The sequence below is a fragment of the Orycteropus afer genome, unplaced genomic scaffold, assembly GCF_000298275.1.
Source record: "Orycteropus afer afer isolate SDZICR_OR568_19922 unplaced genomic scaffold, OryAfe1.0 scaffold00049, whole genome shotgun sequence".
Taxonomy (NCBI): Eukaryota; Metazoa; Chordata; class Mammalia; order Tubulidentata; family Orycteropodidae; genus Orycteropus; species Orycteropus afer.
In genome coordinates, this window is record NW_006921636.1 from 8,986,131 (window position 1) to 9,007,028 (window position 20,898).

General features: G+C 57.0%; 1 protein-coding gene across 1 annotated transcript in view; it reads left to right on the forward strand.

Moving 5' to 3' along the window:
- The window catches only part of SULF2 (sulfatase 2), a 125,243-nt gene extending 104,345 nt beyond the window's left edge, over positions 1-20,898 (forward strand). Inside the window, exons 8-20 of the mRNA XM_042780637.1 lie at positions 1,776-1,832; positions 3,925-4,057; positions 6,263-6,458; positions 13,309-13,537; positions 13,659-13,755; positions 14,032-14,126; positions 14,911-14,973; positions 15,659-15,828; positions 16,143-16,285; positions 17,495-17,618; positions 19,763-19,787; positions 19,946-19,999; positions 20,868-20,898. Coding sequence (XP_042636571.1) covers positions 1,776-1,832; positions 3,925-4,057; positions 6,263-6,458; positions 13,309-13,537; positions 13,659-13,755; positions 14,032-14,126; positions 14,911-14,973; positions 15,659-15,828; positions 16,143-16,285; positions 17,495-17,618; positions 19,763-19,787; positions 19,946-19,999; positions 20,868-20,898 — 1,417 coding nt within the window. The remainder of the gene's footprint in view (positions 1-1,775; positions 1,833-3,924; positions 4,058-6,262; positions 6,459-13,308; positions 13,538-13,658; positions 13,756-14,031; positions 14,127-14,910; positions 14,974-15,658; positions 15,829-16,142; positions 16,286-17,494; positions 17,619-19,762; positions 19,788-19,945; positions 20,000-20,867) is intronic.

The window sequence follows — 20,898 nt, forward strand, 5'->3', positions numbered from 1 at the left end:
AGGGGGGCAAGCGAGGCTGCAGGGACAGGGCCAAGGCTCCTGACCTGCATGGACTCCCCGCCAGACCTCACGGAGCTGGGAGGGCAGGGCCTCCGAGAGTCAGGAGCTGGGCCCTAGGTTCTCCTACCCCTGTTCAAACCACTTACCTGCCATGGGAGAGAGGGGGTGAAAAGGGCGCTCCTCTCTCCAAGGCTCCATCTTCCATCTGGAATATGGCCCAGTGACCAGCTGAGGACCCTCCCGGAGCTAACACTGTGTGAAGCTTGAAATAAACTGAGTCCCAGAAATGTTAAGTGACTTGCCAGAAGCCACACGGTCTGGATGTGATCCCGGTAGACTCTAGACTAGAGGCTACACAATGATTTGCCATGCTCTATGGCTTTAATGCTGGACGATCCAATGAGAACATATTCCTAGGGGTCCTGGGAGGCAGAAGGGGAAGCCAAAGGTGATCAAAATAGAGACAGGTGGGAAGGTGAGCTGAGTCTGGGCGGAGCAGTGGCTGGAGAGCCAGCCACTGGTGTGCTGGGAGCGACATCTACTGGCCAGTGTTGGAACTGCCCACCAGGTTCATGGCACAAAGCACTGACTCTTCAGCCCCCAGCGAGCACCTCCTCACCTCCCACGCGTCCTGTGTGGCTCCCAGGGGACGCGGCCTTGATGGCATTGGCGGTCCCCTTCTGGCTACCCCGTAGGGAACTACCTCCCTTTAACCGTCTCCCTCCGATGGTGAGGCTTTGTGAGGTGGCAGGGTATAAAGTGGCCATGTTGGAGGAGTGGGGGTGGGGAGAGGACAGACACTCCTTCTCCAGGCCTCAGTCCCCATCTGGGACACAGAAGTGACATCGAATCACATGGCATGCACACTGAAATTACCCAAATCCTGCCATGAGGGATCCGAGAAGAAGACTCCAAAAAAAAAAAAAAACAAGTAATTAGGCTGGAGGCAAGACAACCACTTCATCTGGCGCCTAGCTAAAAGTGGGGGCAGGGGTCTTCCGGCTTCCCAGGAGACACAGCCATCCACACACGCATCTGTGTGCGTGGCTAGGACCCACGTAATTTCTGCTCCCTGAGCCTTCACAAGGAGATTCTGGGTGTGCTCAGCTGCTGATTCAAAGCTCACATCCACCCAGAGGCGCCTTGGAAGAAAGCCCTGGTGACCTGCCCATAAAATGACCCACTGAAAATTCTAACGAGCAGTTCTGCTCCTACAGACATGGGTCCTTATGAGTTGAAGTCAACTCCACGACAACCGGTTTGGTTATGTCTTTAAGAGGGCAGTGGTGGTTTAGTGGTGAAATTCCGTGAGGGAGGCCTGGGTTGGATCCCCGACCAGTACCCCCCATGCACAGCCCCCCGCCACGTGTCACTGGAGGTGTGTGTGCGGCTGGGACGCTGGACAGCTTTCAGGGGAGCTTCCGACTAAGACCAGGAGCAAGGGCCTGGCCGCTCCCTGGGGAAGACCAGTCCGTGACCAACACGATGGATCCCAGCGGTCTGATCCTATCATGCAAGGGGCCCTGCGAGTTGGGGGCCCATGGGACGGTGCTAACGCCCCAGCATGCCGTGAACCCCAGCCTGTCGGGAAGAGGCAGCTCCACTCTGAATGTCTGGATGTGGGTGTTCGTGAAAGCCTTCCAGTGCCCAGCTGGGCCAGCGCCACACGCCTGCCACCTGTGCTGGTTGTGGGCTGAGGCTGTCACTGTCCCGGGGGATGGGGAGCGTGCGCAGCCCCCACGTGGCTGGCGAGCTAGAGCTGTGCTTTCTTCCAGGTTCCATTTGAAAAAGAAGATGCGGGTCTGGCGGGACTCCTTCCTGGTGGAGAGAGGGTAAGTACCAGGATGGGGGTCACCTTCCCAAGTGCCAGGTCCCCAGCATCAGGAGAGCCGAGCAGCACTCAAGCGCCCAGCCCAGAACCGCCCGGCAGCCCCAGGGCAGGCAGCAGGGGTGCGCCTGAGGCCCCAAGGCAGAGGGGCCTGCCTGCCCTGGCCTTGGGGCAGGGTTTCCTGCCGTCCCCAGTGGCTGCCCTGAGCCCCGAGCAACTGGGCACAGAGAGTGAGGAATCATCAGTCACTCCTGCGTGCATGCCTCCATCCTACAGGTATTTATTGTGTCTCGTGTGCCAGGAACATTCTAGGCCCTGAAAAGACAGCAAAGAGCAAAACAGACCAAAGTCAGGGCCCCAGTGGAGTCTGTGTTTGAGTGACGAATGACAGTAAACAAATAAGCATGAAAAATGTATAGGATGGTGTAGGCCCAAGCGCTGTGGAGTCAAGGTCAGAAATGGGGCAGGGAGTGTGGAGGGGGGGGCGGTCCAATTTTAAATAAGAGACGTCATTGAGAGGGTAAGGTCCCCAGGGTGGGGGTGGCAAATGCTTTGCCCCCTACTAACCTAAAGGTTGGGAGCTCTGGTGGCGTAGTGCCTAAGGCACTTGACTGCTAACCAGAAGGCTGGCGGTTCAAACCCACCAGCCACTCCCGGGAAGGAAGGTTGGGCAATCTACTTCCGTAGTGATACCGCCTCGGAAACCCAAGGAGGGGTCGCTGTGAGTCGGGGCCGACTCCACAGCACATAACAACCACCACCTAAAGGTTAATGGAGCTCTGGTGGCACAGCAGTTAAGCACTTGGCTGTGAACCGAAAGGTTGGTGGTTCACTCACCCAACAACCACCTAAAGGTTGGCCGTTCAGACCCACGGAAGAAAAGCCTGGTGACCCGTGTCTGTAAGATCACCCCAGGAAAACCCCACGGAGCGGTTCTACTCTGTGACACCTGGGGTTCCCATGAGTCGGAGGTGACTCAACACAACAGGCTCGGGGTTTGGTTTCACTGGGAGAGCGACATTTGAGAGAGGCCTGAGGGCAGTAAGGAAAAGTGTCTGTGCAGAAGGAACGGGCAGCGCAAAGGCCCAGGCGGCAGTGCGCCTTCCTGGCTTGTTCTGGCTCCCAGGGGCCAGTGTGGCTGGAGGGCGTGAACGGTGGGGAGAGGAAGGGCAGCCAGGAGGCCCAGGGCCGGCTGAGTGAGGCCCTGCAGGTCGGCAGGGTCTCTGCACAAGCCCCTGCACAGGTGGGACCACTGGAAGGTAGTGGCAGGAGTGACATCGACAGGCATGTGTGTCCCTGGGGCTGCTGTGAGAAAGACTCCGGGAGGCGCAGAGGCGGTGGCAGGGACACCAGTGAGAAGGCTAGTGCAGTAGTCCAGTCAGGGTGGACCGGGCAGTGGCCAAGGCGAGGGTGAGTGTCCGATTCTGGATCCATTTGGAGGGAAGAGCCAACGGGACTTGCTGACGGACAAGGTGGAGGGGAAGGAAGGGGAAGGTGCGGTTGCCATTCGCTGCAGGCGGGGACGATGGTGAGCAGCCGGAGGCGGGCCAAAGCTCGGGCCTAGAAGCGTTAGGTTTGTGTCGTCCTGGTGTCGTGACTGGGGGTCCTTGGGTGGTATAAACAGTTCAGGTGCTCAACACTGAAAGGTTGGCGGTTAGAGGCACCTCAGAAAAAGGTCTGCCAATCCGCTCCTAAAACATCAGCTGTGAAAACACTGTGGAGTACAGCTCGACTCTGATCACACGGGGCCACCACGAGTCAGAGGCGACTGGACAGAACCAGGGCGGGTGGGTAGCGAGATCCACTCAGCATGGGATGGACATGATTAGACGTTGGCAGAGGGCCTGGGGGACAAGGAAGGTTGCCGTCGCAGCAGATGGTGGGTGTTTAGCCACGGGCTGGAGGTCACCATGGCGAGTCTGGGGAGGCCCGGGGGCCAGGCACTGAGTGGTACAGAGTCTGCCCCACACCCACCAGGGCCACAGAGAACCAGAGGGAGCAGGACAGGGGGACCAGAGTCCTTAGCCGACCTCACCTTGGGGTACAAGGCACGGTTGCCGCAAGGCCAGCCCCACCTCTCCACTCTTTGCCCACAGCAAACTGCTCCACAAAAGAGACAGTGCTGACAAAGTGGATGCCCAGGAAGAGAACTTCCTGCCCAAGTACCAGCGTGTGAAAGACCTGTGTCAGCGCGCCGAGTACCAGACGGCCTGTGAGCAGCTGGGCCAGGTGAGGAGTGACGCGGCCTTGGCCCGGACCATCCCCTCCCTGCTCTGCGTGCCCCAGGCTGCCCTCCGCCGAGCAGGCCTCTGAGCCCAGGCAGGCGGAGGGCAGCTGTGTGGCACACCCCCGGTGCCAGGGTGGACCGCAGGGACCACCTCATGAGAACTTCAAGCCTTCCAGCTCCCTTCCAACCCGATGGTGTCAGAGCCGGAGGTCTTGTGTGGGCGCGAGCTCGTCTTTAGCCCTTGCTCAGCCCTGCGGGTCCCTTTTTAACAAAGAGCGAGCAGGCTTGTTGTTGAAAGCCCCCCGGCAGGCAGCCACCAGGTTCAACATCTGTGTTTTCATGGTGTTCACGTCTACAGTAACTTCTTTGGGGCTGGTTTTCCATTTACAGGAATGATGGGCAACTGCCTTTCTTAATTCATAAAAAGAAGTTTTAAAAAGTGGATTGATTTGAAGAGAAGTAGTAGGGCGATAATGATCTGGGTACTCTTCAGGGGGGCAGGTTCCTGGGTTGATGTCTGTGAGACCCTGAACCAGGATTTCGGGGGCCGGGAAGGCTGAGGTGGGCCCGGGAGAGGCAAGGGGAGGGCAGAGCTGATGAGCGAGGGGTGTGGGAGGTGGGGCGAGCCGAGCCTGGCGCGGCCGGAAGATTCTCGGTTTCGGAAGCACGCTTGTGCGCGAGAGCTGAGGGTGGCCACTTCCGTGTTAATAGTGGAGGCGGGGGCGCTGTAGCCATGAGCACGTTCGATAGAAACCCTGCCCAGCCTGGGGTTGGTAACGAGACCCCCGGGAGGGGGGGCGACACGGACTTTGTCACACTTCAGGCCCCTGCCCCTGTGAAGGCGGGGCAGCCAGATACCCGCTTTGGCAGGAGGGGAAGGTATCCACCAAAGGGGGAGTATGTGAAGGTGGCATTGGGTACGAGTCCTGGCCCGGGACTTCCGGCTCTCAGGCCTCCCAGCCCCAGATGGCTGCCCCTTGGTGGGACAGTGTGCAAGGGCGCTCTCACCAAGCTGCCCTTTAAATATGCGTGGCCATGTCCGCAGTCACGCTGTGCCTCCCAGGAAGGCCCCGCCTGGCTCCAGTGCTTCTCCTGTGGGGCCTCCCGGGCCTGGGGCTCACACTCGGCCATCAGGCAGCACCTTTGCTGTACTGCGCAGTGGCAGCTCAGTATTAGACTTCTCCGCTTCCATGCGGGAGACCGGGGTTCGATTCCCGGCCGGTGCACCTTGTGTGCGGCCTCCACCCATCTGTCCCTGGAGGCTCTCGTGTCCCTGGGATGTTGAGCAGGTTCAGCAGAGCTTCCAGACTGAGGAGGAAAGGCCTGGGGACATACTTCTGATAACCAACCAGCGAAAGCCCAACAGATAGAACACAGTGACTCCCGAAAAGGAGAACGGGGAGCAGACCTTTAAATTCTTAAGGAATCAGACCTGCTGGGTCTGTTGAGGCTGCAGGAGTCCCCGGACTATGCCCTGAGTTACTGTTCAAACCCTCAATTGAAACTATCCCCTGAAGTCACCGTTAAACTAAGTAACAGTTTAGCCCAACGAGTGAAGATTCTCACCTAGAGTATTGCCTTACCTTAAAAAACTGTTATCCCTGGAAGAGCAGAGGGTCGGCCGCCATGTTAAACCACGGATGGGAAGGTGGGCGCAGGGCGATATAAGTCCACGGGAGTGAAACCACCGAAACAAATACCGACAAAGGTGACACAAAGTGGGCAGTGCGGCCGGCGTCACTGATGATGTCTGGGAACCGTGGAAAGGAGTTGATTTTGTTGTGTGTATTTTCACCAAATATACAATTTAAAAAGCCCCATGGCTCACACTGGCCTGACCCACATTCCCACTGGGATGCAGGCCTGGGCAGTTTCATACCGTTGTGTCGCTGTGAATGAGGCCGAGTTGAGAGCTACCACCAGCAGCAGCAGCTGTGTGTAAGGCGTTTGGGGAAGAGATGGAAGCAGGGGTGAGGCTGCCGAGGGCACCGTGTGGAGAGCGCATGGTCACTGCACCCGGACTGGGAACAGTGGCAACGAGGGCATTAGACACGTTGGGAACTAGAGGCCGCAGGACTCTATGCTGTCCGCTGCGGGGTGAGAGGGAGACCCCGGGCCTGCCTCAGGCGGCGTGGCGGTGGGGTGGCCGGCGGGCCACCACGGCCTTGGTTTCTGGAGCCGCGCCCGCGCATGCGCGTGTCTTGCAGAAGTGGCAGTGCGTGGAGGACGCCACGGGAAAGCTCAAGCTGCACAAGTGCAAAGGCCCTGTGCGGTTCGGCGGCGGCGGCGCGCTCTCCAACCTGGTGCCCAAGTACTACGGGCCAGGCAGCGAGGGGTGCGCCTGCGACCGCGTGGCCTACACGCTCAGCCTGGCCGGGCGCCGGAAAAAGTTCTTCAAGAAGAGTAAGTGCTGCAGCTGGCTGAGGCGGGGTAGGAGAAGCGAGGGGGCGGGGCGGGAGGAGCGAGGGGGCGGGGCGGGAGGAGCGAGGGGGCGGGGCGGGAGGAGCGAGGGGGGCGCCCTTATTCTGTTCGTGCAGCCAGGCAGTCCCACCAATGCGTACTTGCCAGTGCCGGGGATTGTGCTAGAAAGTTCTAAGATGTGGCGGGGACACGGCAAACAGCCGCTTGCCCCATTCACTCGAGTGGGGCAGGGCAGTATCAAGCGGCAGGATGATCTGCAGCAGCAGCAGCAGTGGGACGGAGGACCAGGCAGGAATACCTTGTGACGGGTAGTAACAGCATCATGGGAGGCGGGAGGAAAGGTCACCCTGAGATGGTGCAGCCTGCCTTGAGCCAAAAGAAGTGCAGATCTGAGGACAGTTCTAGGCTGAGAGAACCAAACCAAACCAAACTCACTGCCATGGAGTTGATTCCCACTCATAGCGATCACCTTTGGGTTTCTGAGGCAGTAAATCTTTATAGCAATCACCTTTGGGTTTCTGAGGCGGTAAATCTTTATAGCGATCACCTTTGGGTTTCTGAGGCGGTAAATCTTTACAGCAGTTTATTGACCAGTCTTCCTTCTGCAGAGAGGCTGATGGATTTGAACCGCCAGCCTTCTGGTTAGCAGTCAAATGCCTTAGGCACTGTGTCACCAGAGCTCCTTGGCTAAGGGAACAGCATGCACCAAAGAGGCAGGGGAGACCTGGGCAGGGTCACTGAACAGAGAAAGGAAGTGAGGTGGGGAGTGGAGAGGAAGGTGGGGGCCAGGCTATCTGGGGGCCGTTAGGGCAGGGGAGCACTGGGGCTTTTGTCTCTCCGGAGAGGGCAATAGAAAACTACTGGAAGCAATTGTTTAATCTGAGTTATATTTTTTTAAAATAGTCACTTTGATTGTTAAATAGGACGTGGATTTGGGTGGGGTCAGTCATGGGAACAAGGACCAGTTAGGGGATAAGAGTAACAGCCGAGCTGGGAGGGCTGCTGGGCACAAGGACTTGATCTTGGTAAGACCTGCTGCAAGTGTCCCATCCTGAGCTGGGCAGTGTCCTCTGCTGCCTATTTCCCTAGTCCCCGGATGCCAGGCCCATCCAGTCAGGTCCGACTCATACTGACTCCAGATCTGGGCTGAAATCTTTCTGGAACAGATCACCTGTCTGTCTGTCTTTCGTAACACGGCTGGGTGAGTTCGAACTGCCAACCCTTAGGTCAGGAGCCAAGCACAAGCCGTTCGTGCCACCCCAGGACCCTGACCCCCAAGGCTACTTAGACCCTTTGATGTTAAGGGGCAGTTGGATGGCTCCTCAGTGTCCCCTGGCCTCTCCAGCCCCAGCCGGGAACACCTTCTTACAGAACCAGTGAGTCCCTCCCCGCGTTGGCCTGCCTCCTGCTGCCACCAAAGCTTTCCAGCTGATCCGCCCACATTATCCTTCCTCACCAGCTGATGAGTAACTACTAAGCTGATTTTTTTAGTGAAATTATCAGTTCCCAGATTGAATTATACGGCTGACATCTCCGCTTTGATACGTGGTACACCAGATAATCTTTAAATAACAAAGAACTTGCAACTCAATTAAGCTTTTTTTTTTTTCTTTTTGCCTGATAACACCAGAATGAAAAGTCGCACCTAAATAGCAGGAAACTCAGCTCAGTTGTGGTAGTAAGTCCTCACATGAGGACATCGTAACACCAAAGCCATGTCACAGCAACTCTGCAGGACGAGGCAGGAACTGTCCTGTCTTTGTAGCAAAGGGGAAAGACGGGTCACACAGCCAGTGTGGGGACTCCAGCCCCATCTCCTGACCCTGCTGCTTTCTTCCTGCAAGGACCTGCTGACCAGACAGCCCAGAGTAGGGTTTTATGCCAGGGGCGGTTTTGCCCTGCTGGCCCTGGGGACATCTGACAATGTCTGGAGACATTTCTGGTTGTCACAGCTGGTTCTACTGGCATCTAGTGGGAAGAGACCAGAGATGCTGCGAAGTATCCTGCAGTGTGCACAGCACAGCACAGCTCCACGACAGAGAATGACTGGCCCTGAATGGCGACAGCGCTGAGGATGCAGCAGGCCTGTGACCAGCCAGAGCACGCACACTCCACGTAGGCGGGCCGGGCAGCTCAGAAGCCCAGTGGCAAGAAACAAGGGTGGCGAGTCCCGGCCGCAGAGATGCGGCAGCTGTGGCTGGCGGTGAGAGCTGTCTCCGGGAGCTTTCCAGGCCTGGGGGACACCGAGGCCCCCGCGGCTGCAGCAGTAGCGCTGCCTAGGAACACAGCCGTTCGGGGGCTACTGACACTGCCCGTGGGCACTGCGTGGTCACATTGGAAGCCAAGCACCTGGTCCTGGCCTGAGCTCGGGGACTCTGGCTTCCGAGTGCACACCGCACCCCCCCTTTAGAACATATGGCAGGGAGGGAACCTCCCGGACCTGGAAACGAAGACAGCAAGGGTGACAGCCAGGGGTGTGGCGTGGCTTCAGGAGAGGGTTGTGTAGGCACTGGCCAGTGTCTCCTGCAGTGAATGTTGGGCTTGGTGGCCCACAGGGTGTGCCTTGGGGGAGAAGGCAGTTGGTGGTGGTGGTATGGGTGCTGGTCCCCTTACAGCAACCCCATGTGACAGTGGCACTGCTCCACGGGGTTTCCTTGGTGGTGTGGTGCCTAAGGCTTGTGACTGCTAACCAGAAGGGTTGGTGGTTCAAACCCACCAGCTGCTCAGTGGAAGGAAGATGGGGTAGTCTGCACCTGTAAAAGTTTACCACCCTGGAGACCCAGTGGGGTCGCTGTGAGTTGGAGTCAACTCGATGGCAGGGGGTTTGGTCTTGGTTTGGAACCTTCCTAGGAGCAGACCACTAGGCCTTTATTCCACAGAGCCGCTGGGTGGGTTCAAACCTCTGACCTGTTGGTTAGCAGCAGAGCACTTTCCCCACTGAACAAAGAGAAAAATGGGCAGGGCCAACTTCCAGGGAAACCTTACAAAAGCAGGCAGGGGCCCCACCAGCCACTCCTTGGAAGGAAGACTAGGCAATTTACTTCCATAGTGATACCACCTCAGAAACCCAAGGAGGGGTCACTGTGAGTCAGATCCGACTTAGTGGCAGTGAGTTTAGTTTAGTAGTCACCCCATAAGGGTTCATCTCCCTTGTTTACATTACTGACAAGCTATCCATTCCCCTGGGTAGACCACAAGCACCTTACATTTGCATATTTCTACCCAGTCACCAGGGAGCTCTGGTAGTGTAGTGCTTAAGGCATTTGCTAACCAGAAGGCTGGCGGTTCAAACCCACTAGCCACTCCTCGGGAGGAAGATGGGACAATCTACTTCCATAGTGATACCACCTTGGAAACCCAAGGAGGGGTTGCTATGAGTCAGGTCTGACTCAACGGCACAGAACAACAACAATTTATAACTGGGAGATGCAGGGTGGAGCCAGGATGCCAAGCAGCTACCTCTGTTGCAGCTGAGACAATAGAAGGAAAAGAACAGGGCAGGAAACTTTGCTGGCGCTCCGGGCAGGTCCACGTGCCCAGCATTGGGAGGTTTTCTCAGCCTGCCCGGCGTCAGGGAGCCCAAGGGGCTGGGGCTGCAGGGAGGCTGCACTCTGTGAGGAAGCAAAGCCACTGAGAGGGCTGCCCTCGCAGACAGGCCTCCAGGCCCCCATGACTCTCGTACAGCGAGACTGAAAACCGAAAGGCACACAAAGGCTGCCCAGGAGCTGGGGCAGCAGGACGAGGTCGTGGAGCCGCCCTTCTCCTTCCTCCTAAGGTGGCGCCACCAGCACCCGCCTCCAACCAATCCTAAGGCCTTGGCTGCCATCTAGTGGTCATTTGAGGCCCAACAGAAACCTAAGTCCATGCTGACCCCAGGCGCTTCTCTATAAACAAAGGTGCGCCCCTTGAGCAGGATGGCACGCTCAGATGCATGCCGAGGCCACACACGAGAAAGCGGGAAGAGTTGTTGAAAAAGAAGTGGTAAGGAGCTCTGGTAGCGTAGTGCCAAAGGCACTTGACTGCCGCCCAGAAGGCTGCCGGTTCAAACCCACCAGCCACTCCTCGGAAGGAAGATGGAACAATCTACTTCCATAGAGAGACCGCCTCAGAAATCCAAGGAGGGGCTGCTATGAGTCAGATTCGACTCAACGGCAGTGAGTTTGGTTTTTTGTGTTTTTTGTTTGTTTTTGGTGGGGACTGTGGCAGACAGGAAAATACATCACCCTGGTTAAAGGAGGAGTCTCCAGGTGGTGCGATGGTTAAGGCACTCAGCCGCTACCCAGAAGTTCAGAGCTTCGTGTACCCAGAGGCACCTTGGAAGGAGGGCCCAGCAAGTCCAGAAACCAGCACTGAGAACCCTGTGGCCAAAAACCCAAAGAGGAAATCAGACAGCAGGACAAAAGTCTATACAAACCTCATCCACCCTGCGACCAGAAGAACTCTGGCCGTTCTAACCAGGGCCACGAGAGAAGGACCCTGAGAGAATGGGGGAAATGTGGAACAGAGCCTCAGATTCCTAAAGGCGAAACAGACCCGCCAGACTGGTTGAGGCTAGAGGACTCCTGAGACTGTCACCCTGAGGCACTCCTCGGACCTGGAACCAGAACTAGTCCCTGGGTCACCTTGCAGCTAAGGAACAGGTTGGCTCACGAAATAACGGATTTTACTATGTGCTCCTTTAAAAAATCACTCTATGAGACCAAAGTCCTCAGTGACTTTAAAACAGAGATGAGAATGGGAGGGGCCCAGAGAGCTCCGTTCATGGAAACAGAACCGGCAGAGCGGAGATACTGAGAATGTTCCCGCATTGGGAAGAAAATAACCAATGACGTGAGCAGGATGTGTGGAAGCTGTGGCCTGGGAACCCACACTGCTGTGTGAGCCTTCACCAAACACACACACACACACACGCACGAATCATTAAAGAGAAAGAAACCCTCTGCTTGGACACACCGGTGTCACCGTGACAGGACTGGGACTGGGTTTTCTAAAGGACTCGGCCCCTCAGCACCGGCCCGTCCTTACCACCTGACACTCAGTGTAGGCACCGCTTCCATTTCCATTTTGTTAGAGAAATCTGGATCCAGCATGAAACTGTCACCCACCCCCATTGTTCCTAACTGTTAGCAAACCAAAAACCCAAACACACTGCCATCAAGTCAGTTCTGACTCATAGCAGCCTCCTTTGGGTTTCCAAGACAGTGAATCTTTACGGAAGTAGACTGCCCAGTCTTCCTTCTGCGGAGCGGCTGGTGGGTTTGAACCGCTGACCTTCAGGTTAGGCACTGCACCATCAGAGCTCCTTAAATAGTAGCAACGGAATCAAATTTGGTTTAAAACAGGTTGAAGACAAAGGAGGACGGCAGGAACCCCCTTTAGGCGGCACTAAAATGGCGGGGGGCATGTCAGACCTCCAGTCTGCCCTCACACAGGGAAGAGGAGAACCACTGTCAGTATAAACTCGCCAAGGCTGATCCCTGGTTCCCACACTAGCTGTCCCTCACAGCACTCTCCACCTCTCTGCTAGGCCACACAGAACTCACAGACCACACTCACGGTTACAGGGTTTGTTAGAGAAATAACAGGTTACGAGCCAGGATCAGGACTCAGGACACAGTTCTTCGGTCAGGACAGCCTCTTCTCAGCTGTGGCCACAGGCGGGCTCTCCCTGCCTTTGGCCTTCCGTCAGGCCTAGCCCCTGCCCTGCTTGAGCAAGTGTTACAAAGCCCCTTAGCTCGGCCAGCAGCGTCTGGGGCCACTCCACCCAGCAGTAAGCCTCGGCCCGAGGGCCGTCAGCTCTCTTGCTCCGTGGACTGGCAAGCCCAGCTCCACGCTGAGGTGAGTGTCCTGCCTGCAGGTGCTCAGTGCGCTTGCTCCGTGGGTCAGCACGCCCACGGTAACTGCCTTGCTTCAGGGCCCCATCTCACGCTGGTCCCCTGGTTCAGCTGCTCGGTCTCTGCTGCTGTCTCTGGCGTTACAGTTCTCTCTTCTGTGGCTCCTGGGTCTAGGAGGTTCTCAGCACAGGGACCCTGGGTCCAGAGGACCCAGTCCCATCTCTCCTCCTTGGTGGAAGTGAGATTCCCCACCACACCACCTTCCATCTCTGGGGTGGCTCATTTTAAGCCAAGCAGATGGCAAAGCTGACCAATCCCTTCATTAGGGTCCAGACACCATATTTGCATGGTTGGGCAATCTATTTCTGTAGTGATACTGCCTCAAAAACCCAGGGAGGGGTCACTGTGAATGAGTTGGATCCGACTTGGTGGCAGTGAAAGTACCCCTACAACAGGAGCCCTGGTGGCACAGTGGTTAAAAGAACTAGGCTGCTAACCAAAAGGTCAGTGGTTTGAACCCACAGCCACTCCATGGGAGAAAGACATAACATGCTGCTTCTGTAAAGATTAACGACCTTGAAAACCCACCCAGAGGACTCAGAAGAAAGATGGCAGCCGTGAAAACCTGATGGAGTGCATTTCTCCCCTGCACTACATGGGGTCACCGTGCGTCGGAGTCGGCTGGAGGGCAGTGGGGGTGTGGTTTAATGTTCCACTGTGTGGATAGATAGACCACAGTCTGTTGACCCAGGCATAGCTCTTTCTCGAGATGATGTCAGGCCATTCCTTCTGAGCTCGAGGACTTATGTTTCCCCCAGTTTAACCCCACTGTGGTCCAGAAGCTGGTCATGGGGAGGTAGATTGCATGAGCCCTCAAGTGACAGGCAACACTGAGCCATGCTTGGAGCTCATGGGCCATGTGGTGATTACAGGGCTAGGGAGCCTGCCCAGCCCTTCCCAGCCTTCCTCACCCCAGCCACCCGCTCTGATGTCCCCAGAGTACAAGGCCGGCTACGTCCGTAAGCGCTCCATCCGCTCAGTGGCCGTTGAGTTGGATGGCGAGGTATACCACGTGGGCCTGGAGGACACGCCCCAGCCCCACAACCTTACCAAGCGGCACTGGCCGGGGGCCCCTGAAGACCAAGATGACAAAGACGGTGGAGATTTCAGTGGTACAGGAGACCTTCCGGAGTACTCAGCCCCAAACCCCATTAAAGTAACACACCGGTGAGAGCCCAACCCAGGGCAGGGGTGCAGGGCTGGGGAGCTGAGCCTTGGCAGGCGTTTTGCCTCTAGGATGCTCCGCCTCTGGTCCCTTGGGGCCACACATGACCCCTCTCTCGAACAGGTGCTACATCCTAGAGAACGACACGGTCCAGTGTGACCTGGACCTGTACAAGAGTCTGCAGGCCTGGAAAGACCACAAGCTGCACATAGACCACGAGGTGAGCACAGGGTGGGCCGGGGACACCGTCTCAGCTACCACGAGCTTGGGGGCCCTACCATCCACCCCAGGAGGCAGTGAGGCCAGACCTGGGAAAGGGGCTCTGCTGCAGCCAGAGAGGCTAAGGGGTCCCCACAGGGTCCTCACCTGGGGACCGTGGCATCAGCCGGGGACTGCAGGCTGCGGCTGCGTGCATAGCCGGCCAGGCCCGGGCCAGGCCATGAGGCCAGCCCTCGTCTCCAGCCAGTTCCATGCCCTCTTCTGCTCCCTCCCTCAGATCGAAACCCTGCAGAACAAGATTAAGAACCTGAGGGAAGTCCGAGGGCACCTGAAGAAAAAGCGGCCGGAAGAATGTGACTGTCACAAGCTCAGGTGAGGTGGCCACACAGGCCCAGCCGGTTCCCATGAACACCAGGTCCCCACGGCAACCCCTTTCATCATTTCCCACCCCAGCGCTTCCCCTAGAGCTGAAAAAAATGATTAAGAATTCCCATCCTTGTTGTTAGCCACATGGACATTTATAAAAGCCCTCGGGTTCCCAGCCAGAGCCCACCCACATCCCCACGCTGCTGACAGGACGCAGACACTTAGAGTGCCCCTGTGGGGCAATGCAGCAGCTCAGGGAACTCCTGGCCCAAGGGACCGCCCCCTGGAGCAGCGCTGGGGGAGGGAACTCTCTGACGGTGGCAGTGGTCTGCGCTGTCCCACGCAGTGGCCCCTAACCACACATGGCCACTGAGCACTTGAGGTGGCCCGTGTAACTCAGCAACGGAAGTTTGTATTGAAATAGCCCCACGTGGCAGTGGACATGTGTGTGTGGACAGTGAAGCTCTCCTACCTGGTAGAAAGGGTTTGAAAACATGGGTCCCCGGTGCTGGCCCGAGCCAGGACAGCGGTGAGGTGGGGTGGAGGCATCCTGGGGAGGCCGGGGCACCCGCTGCCAGGCCAGCTGCTAAGCCTCACTGGATTGCACTTCCCCACCTTCTCCAGTAGGGCCTGAGGGCTTCCCCCAGCTCATGGGAGCCAGCCAGGCCTGGGACCCCTGCCCTCCCCTCCCGCCACCAGAGAGACAGGAGGCCGGAGGGGGTTGGCAGCAACTCCACAGAGAACCTGCCCTGAGAGCCATTTCTGAGCCCGGGGCTGGGGTCTCTTTCAGTTACCACAACCAGCAGCCCAAAGGCCGCCTCAAACACAGAGGCTCCAGTCTGCATCCTTTCAGGTAAGGGGTAGCGGGACCCCAGCAGCCCCAGGCCTAGGGGACCAGGCTGCCCCCCCCTCAGGCTAAAACAAGGAAAGAAGGCTGGGCCTCTCCCTGAGCAGCCTGGCGGCCCTCCAAGACGGGTCCTCCCACGTTAACCGCGGGCTCCAGACGCCCCCTCGTGGCCAAAGCGGGTTGCTGCAGCCTTGCCAGGCAGGGGCAGTGCCCCAGGTTGCCCCGGACTCCCCTGCCTCTCTGCCACCTGGGAGCCAAGCAGGGTGGGGAGGATGGGAGACCGCGTTCTGGCACTCGCTCTGCCTTGCACCGCCGTGGGGACCCTCGGTCGTTAGGCTCCCCAACTCTTCTGTTCCTGAAGTCCCAGTCCCCAGGGGGCAGGACCAGCAGGGTCACCGGTCCCCAATGTTGCCACTGTCAAGCCGATTCTGACTCACGGTGGCTCCTGTGTGCAGAGTACAGCTGCTCCGTAGGGTTTTCAAGGCTGTGACTTTCTGGAGGCAGAGCACCAGGCCTGTCTCCCGAGGCGCCTCTGGGTGGCTATGAACCGCCATCTTTCCGTTAGTCCAGCGCTTAGCCATTTACACAGCTCAGAGACTTTAAATTGATGCCCGAACGGGGTGGGGGTGGGGGCGCTCCAAGGCGGGGCTGAGGGCCTACGACGACGACGGCTGTGGCTGTGTGCCCATAGGAAAGGTCTGCAGGAGAAGGACAGGGTGTGGCTGCTGCGGGAACAGAAGCGGAAGAAGAAACTCCGCAAGCTGCTCAAGCGGCTGCAGAACAACGACACGTGCAGCATGCCGGGCCTCACGTGCTTCACGCACGACAACCAGCACTGGCAGACCGCACCGCTCTGGACCCGTGAGGGGCGGGGCCCAGAGGGGCGGGGCCCAGAGGGGCGGGGCCCAGAGGGGCGGGGCCCAGAGGGGCGGGGCCCAGAGGGGCGTCTCAGAGGCCTCATAGAGACCTAGTGGCCAGGATCCTCCCGCTTGCTCCTATCCTGTGCGTGCCCTGTGCCCAGCCCCGCAGGTCCCACAGGAGCAGGCCCGCTGCTGTTAGGGTCAGCACATGCCCCAGTCACTGGGCATGTGAGGCACAGGCGCAGAGGGTCTTGTGGGGAAGCTGGGCTGCTTCCTGCCGGCACGCAGGGCATCCTCTCTCTTACCCCTTGGCAGTGGGGCCTTTCTGTGCCTGCACCAGCGCCAACAACAACACGTACTGGTGCATGCGCACAATCAACGAGACTCACAATTTCCTCTTCTGTGAATTTGCAACGGGCTTCCTGGAGTACTTTGATCTCAACACAGACCCCTACCAGGTATGCACAAGGCAAGTGGGAGAAATGGGGAGGGGGGTACAGGGACAAGGCAAGCGGGAGAGACCGGGAGCAGCACACAGCAGCCACCAGGTAGGCTCCCGGTGAGGATGTTTCCCACTTTACACCGAGTCCCTAGGACGGTCATGAAGCCGCTGGCAACAGGACAACTCAGTATCCTGTTCGCCCTCCTCTGTCCCCATCTTCCTTGTCGGTGACAGTGTTGTCCGGCTACTCTCCTGGGCAGATGCCAGTGGTCCACAAGGCTTTGCAGGAACCATGCAGTCAACGTACACTTGACTCACACTTCCATAGCGTCTTCCCAAGTGCTTCCATTTATTGCCATCTAAACATGTCAATGGGAGCTCTGGTAGCATAGTGGCTAAGACACTTGCCTGCTAACCAGACGGCTGGCGGTTCAAACCCACCAGCCACTCCTCGGAAGGAAGGTTGGGCAATCCTACTTCCGTAGTGATAGTGCCTCGGAAACCCAAGGAGGGGTCGCTATGAGTCGGGGCCGACTCGACGGCACACAACAACAACAAAAAACATGTCAATAACTGGAGTGGCCCAGAGCCTCGCACAGTGGAAGCAGCTGAGTGTGGAGTGTTACAGTCACTACTGAGCAGCAGTAGTGTGTCTAAGGAGTGTGGCCTGGGGTTTGTACACTCTTCCAGTGTTTGAGAAAAGCCTTAAAGTCTTTTTTTCCCATGGCGTCTGATCCTTATATGTCAGCAGCTAAAAATCCGTTTCCACTTACTGTTTAAATAACCAAGGAAGCTGCCAGGTTTCGTCCTCGGTCAAGTTCAGCCCTGCACTAACAGCAGGAGGTGGCGGGTTAGTTGGTCACTGGTAGCCCTCAGACTAGGCAGGAGCCAGGTTGCCCACCCAGCCCATCATCAAGACTCCTTTCTCAGGGGCTGCAGAACTCTGAGTAAAGGCTGCTGGGCAACAGAAGCCTTGGGATCCAGTGGCTGGGCACACCCCGGTGGTTTCTATTCTCCTGGGTTTCCATTCACCCGCAGAAAGGGACCTGGTGAGGCTAGAAGCCAAAACACAGTCCTGTTCCAGACTCTGGCTATTAGAAGTGGAGGTGGGCAAGCAGGGCGCCATGTGCTCGCTGCCCAGCTGGGACTAGTCCCCTGGTTTGCAGGAGAGGACGGAGGGGTCCCTGTGACCACCTTGTCAACAAGCTGCCTTTTCTCCAAGCAGCTGATGAATGCGGTGAACACACTGGACAGGGAGCTCCTCAACCAGCTGCACGTGCAGCTCCTGGGGCTGAGGAGCTGCGAGGGCTACAAGCAGTGTAACCCCCGCACCCGAAACATGGACCTGGGTGAGTTGGCACTCCCACGGGGGCGAGTGGCCTGCAACAGGGGGTTTCCTTAGGAACTTAGGATGTCATGGTGTGTCCCAAAGTGTGACCCAGCAGCTGGGGATGATACCGTTAAAGACCACTCACCTGGGAGGGTCTGGGGGCCGCTGCCCACCTTGGGCAGTGACGTGGCCTAGAGCTGTGCTCCCAGAGAGGAGCACCTGTGCGAGATGTGCTCCCAGGGAGAGGGGCACCTGTGCAGAGAGTGGCGTGCCCGGACCCTCTGCACAGCAAACACAGGTTTCTCCCTTTGTACTTTCCTCCATTTCATTCATTATCCATCCAGCAAACGTTCATTAAGAGCATAAACCTGGGACTGTGCTGGTTACTGGAAAGGAACAGGATGAACAGCCCCTGATCTCGTGGGGACAGCAGCCTATATACTTAGGGAGCCTCTTGCTGTATGGAGTAAATAGGATGGGGTAATACAGCCGGAGCGGGAGGGGGCGAGGAGCAGGGGTGAGGGATGGCCCCTCCAGGAAGTGCCATCTGAGTGATCTTGGCAGATTAAACAGTCCACCATGTGTGGGCGTGGAAGGCTGGCATTCCAGGGGAGCTGAGGTGTGTTTAAGGAGCAGAAAGAACCAGTAGTATGGCTGCAGTCAGAGCAAGTGAGGGTGACAGAGCGTGACAGGAGGGGACGTCAGTGGGGTGGGCAGATGTCCATCCTGTAAAGGGTTTTGTGGGCAATGGGTAAGGACTTTATTTTAGGCGCTTCAAGAAGCCAATGGAAGATTTTAACCTATGGAATGGAACGACATACGTTTAAAAAGAACATTCTAGTTGCTAAGTAATGAGCTCTGGTAGTTAGTGCAATGGTTAAACAAGTGGCTGCTAACTGAAAAGTTGGCAGATCCAACCCACATGATGCTCCTCGGGAGAAAAGACCTGGCAGTGTGCTCCCGTAAAGGTTTATAGCCTAGGAAACCCTATGGGACAGTTCTGTCACTGTCATATAGGGTCACTGAGTCAGAAGCAACTCAACAGCTGCTAGGTGTCCATGTCTAGGACCAGTGAGCAGGACAGATCGTGTGGGGAATGCAGAGTGACAGCTCCCAGGGAGAGACGATGGTGGCCTGGGTGAGGAGCAGCGGTGAAGGATGACTTGAGCTTTAGATCGTGAAGCCACAGAACACGGTGATGGGGGCAGGGTAAAGGAGGAACCCAGTTAAGAGTCGCAGGTGACTCCTGGGTTTTGTGCAGGACGGACACAGTCGGGAGTCCTGTCTTCCAGTTAGGACACCAACTAGATGATTTTAAGATGGAAAAAACAGAGAAGGAAACCATTCACTTCCTAGCGACAACAAACTGCAGACGGAATGGCCCATAAACCCTGGTCTTTGAAGGCCCCTTGGGAGTTTTACCAGCTTTTGTTAAGGCACCTGTATTTCACATCAGAAAAACAGTTAAGCATTTTAGAAGAAAGGCTCCTGATGCTGTAGTCACCACTGGTTACCCGAGAGGGGAGAACAAGCGCATTTATAGAAAGTGTTCCCCAAGACTGCCGCTCCCATTGGGAATTCCCGCTGATGGCGGAAACTCACCTTCCTAACGCCCACCTCTTGAGTGCTCCTGTGGCGATCCCAAGTACAACAGATTGGTGAGCACTTCCTGGGCCCAGGCACCGTGTGAGGGATTCACATGTGTTAACTTACTCGATGCTTGGGACAGCCCTCTGAGGCCAGTGTCCTCAGTTTATAGATGAGTGAACCAGGCTGGCCGACTCCAAAGCCCATGCAGTTGACCACTCTGCCGAATCCTCTAGGAACCTTCCTGAGCCCAGCCACAGGGATCTCCCCCCAACACCTGCGGTCCTAAGTCTCCATGTTAGTGCCCGTGTCCACCACTACTAGGGCCAGTGCTGAGTGCCATCAGAGTCCTAAAGTGGATGAGATGACAGAGGCCACAGGCAGCCTAGGGGCCCTGGGGAGGAGGAGTCCTGACTCCATCCACTCTGACTGGGGAACACTGTTGCTATGGAATTGTGACTAAAAGCGTGTAAGGTATTGGGTGGGGGTGGGGGTGGGTGGTCACTGCGCGTGCCGTTTTTGCCCTCACCTGTCTGTTGTGATTTTGTTCATTTCTCTCTCATTTAGGACTGAAAGATGGGGGGAGCTACCAGCAATACAGGTATTCCGTTTTGCTTAAAGCCTGAGCAAAGGGTCTGGTCACCACCCATTGGTGGTAGGGTCACCTGCGGAGACGACCTGTGTGTGGCTCTTTGGGGGTATCTTTCTTTCCTGGTGATGGTTTAACGCTCATTCTCCTTTTGACACCTGAAAACATAGGCAGTTTCAGCGTCGAAAGTGGCCGGAAATGAAGAGACCTGCTCCCAAATCACTGTGAGTCGCGGAACCTGTTCACACACTCACACAGCTGCCTCTGGCTGCTTGTTCCTCCAGGCTTCTCCGTGTGCATGTCATTCCTAACCTGCTCCCTCACTGTCCCATAATGAGACTGGAATACGTTTCCTGTTGTCGGTAACACCTCGGCTGCCACACTGCTGTTCTCTGTATAACCTGTGTTAGTAGAGTCAGGGTGTTACTACAAGGTTGAGAAGTGTTTAGCCTAACTGCCAGGTGTCCTGAAGGCTGTGGCTGCAGATGAAGTGCCATCTGGTCCGTAACGTCGGCAGCAGGGCGGCCTCATCCAGTGGTTTCCCAGAAGTCCATGCTTTGGTTACCTCGGTGCCGGTAGGGGCAGGGAGGGGGCAGAGTGGAGCCTGTGGCCACCTGGGAGTCACAGCTAGTCTGAAGGAAGCTGCTAGCACGTCCCACGCAGGACCAAGATGCAGCCTGCCAGGTATTCTGACTCTCTGAGAGCACGCAGAAATGTGTCCGTTCAAAACTTTCATTATTGGCAACTGATGATACAGCAGTGAGTAAGCAGCAGACGCCCTCAGAGAGCTGCCATTTGCAATGTCAGCTCTAACACGGTTCTTTCTATGTACACCACTGCAGCTTTAAGAGGACCATAAAATTAGTAAGGCTCAGAATCCTCACCGCTCACATTCTCTTTAGCCACTCCTCTGTCCAGATCTCTCCATGCCCTGCTTGCCAGTCACAGAGCGTGCGAGCACCTGCAACCCAGAGCAAGCCAGACTAGCCCCTCAGCAGCCAGCTCCGTGACCCGACTCACTCAGCCGGAGGGCTGAAGGAGCAGCCGGTCAGGAGCAGTCAGGTCCTAACCCAAGTGTGCTGTCTTCTGCAGGGGACAGCTGTGGGAAGGCTGGGAAGGCTAA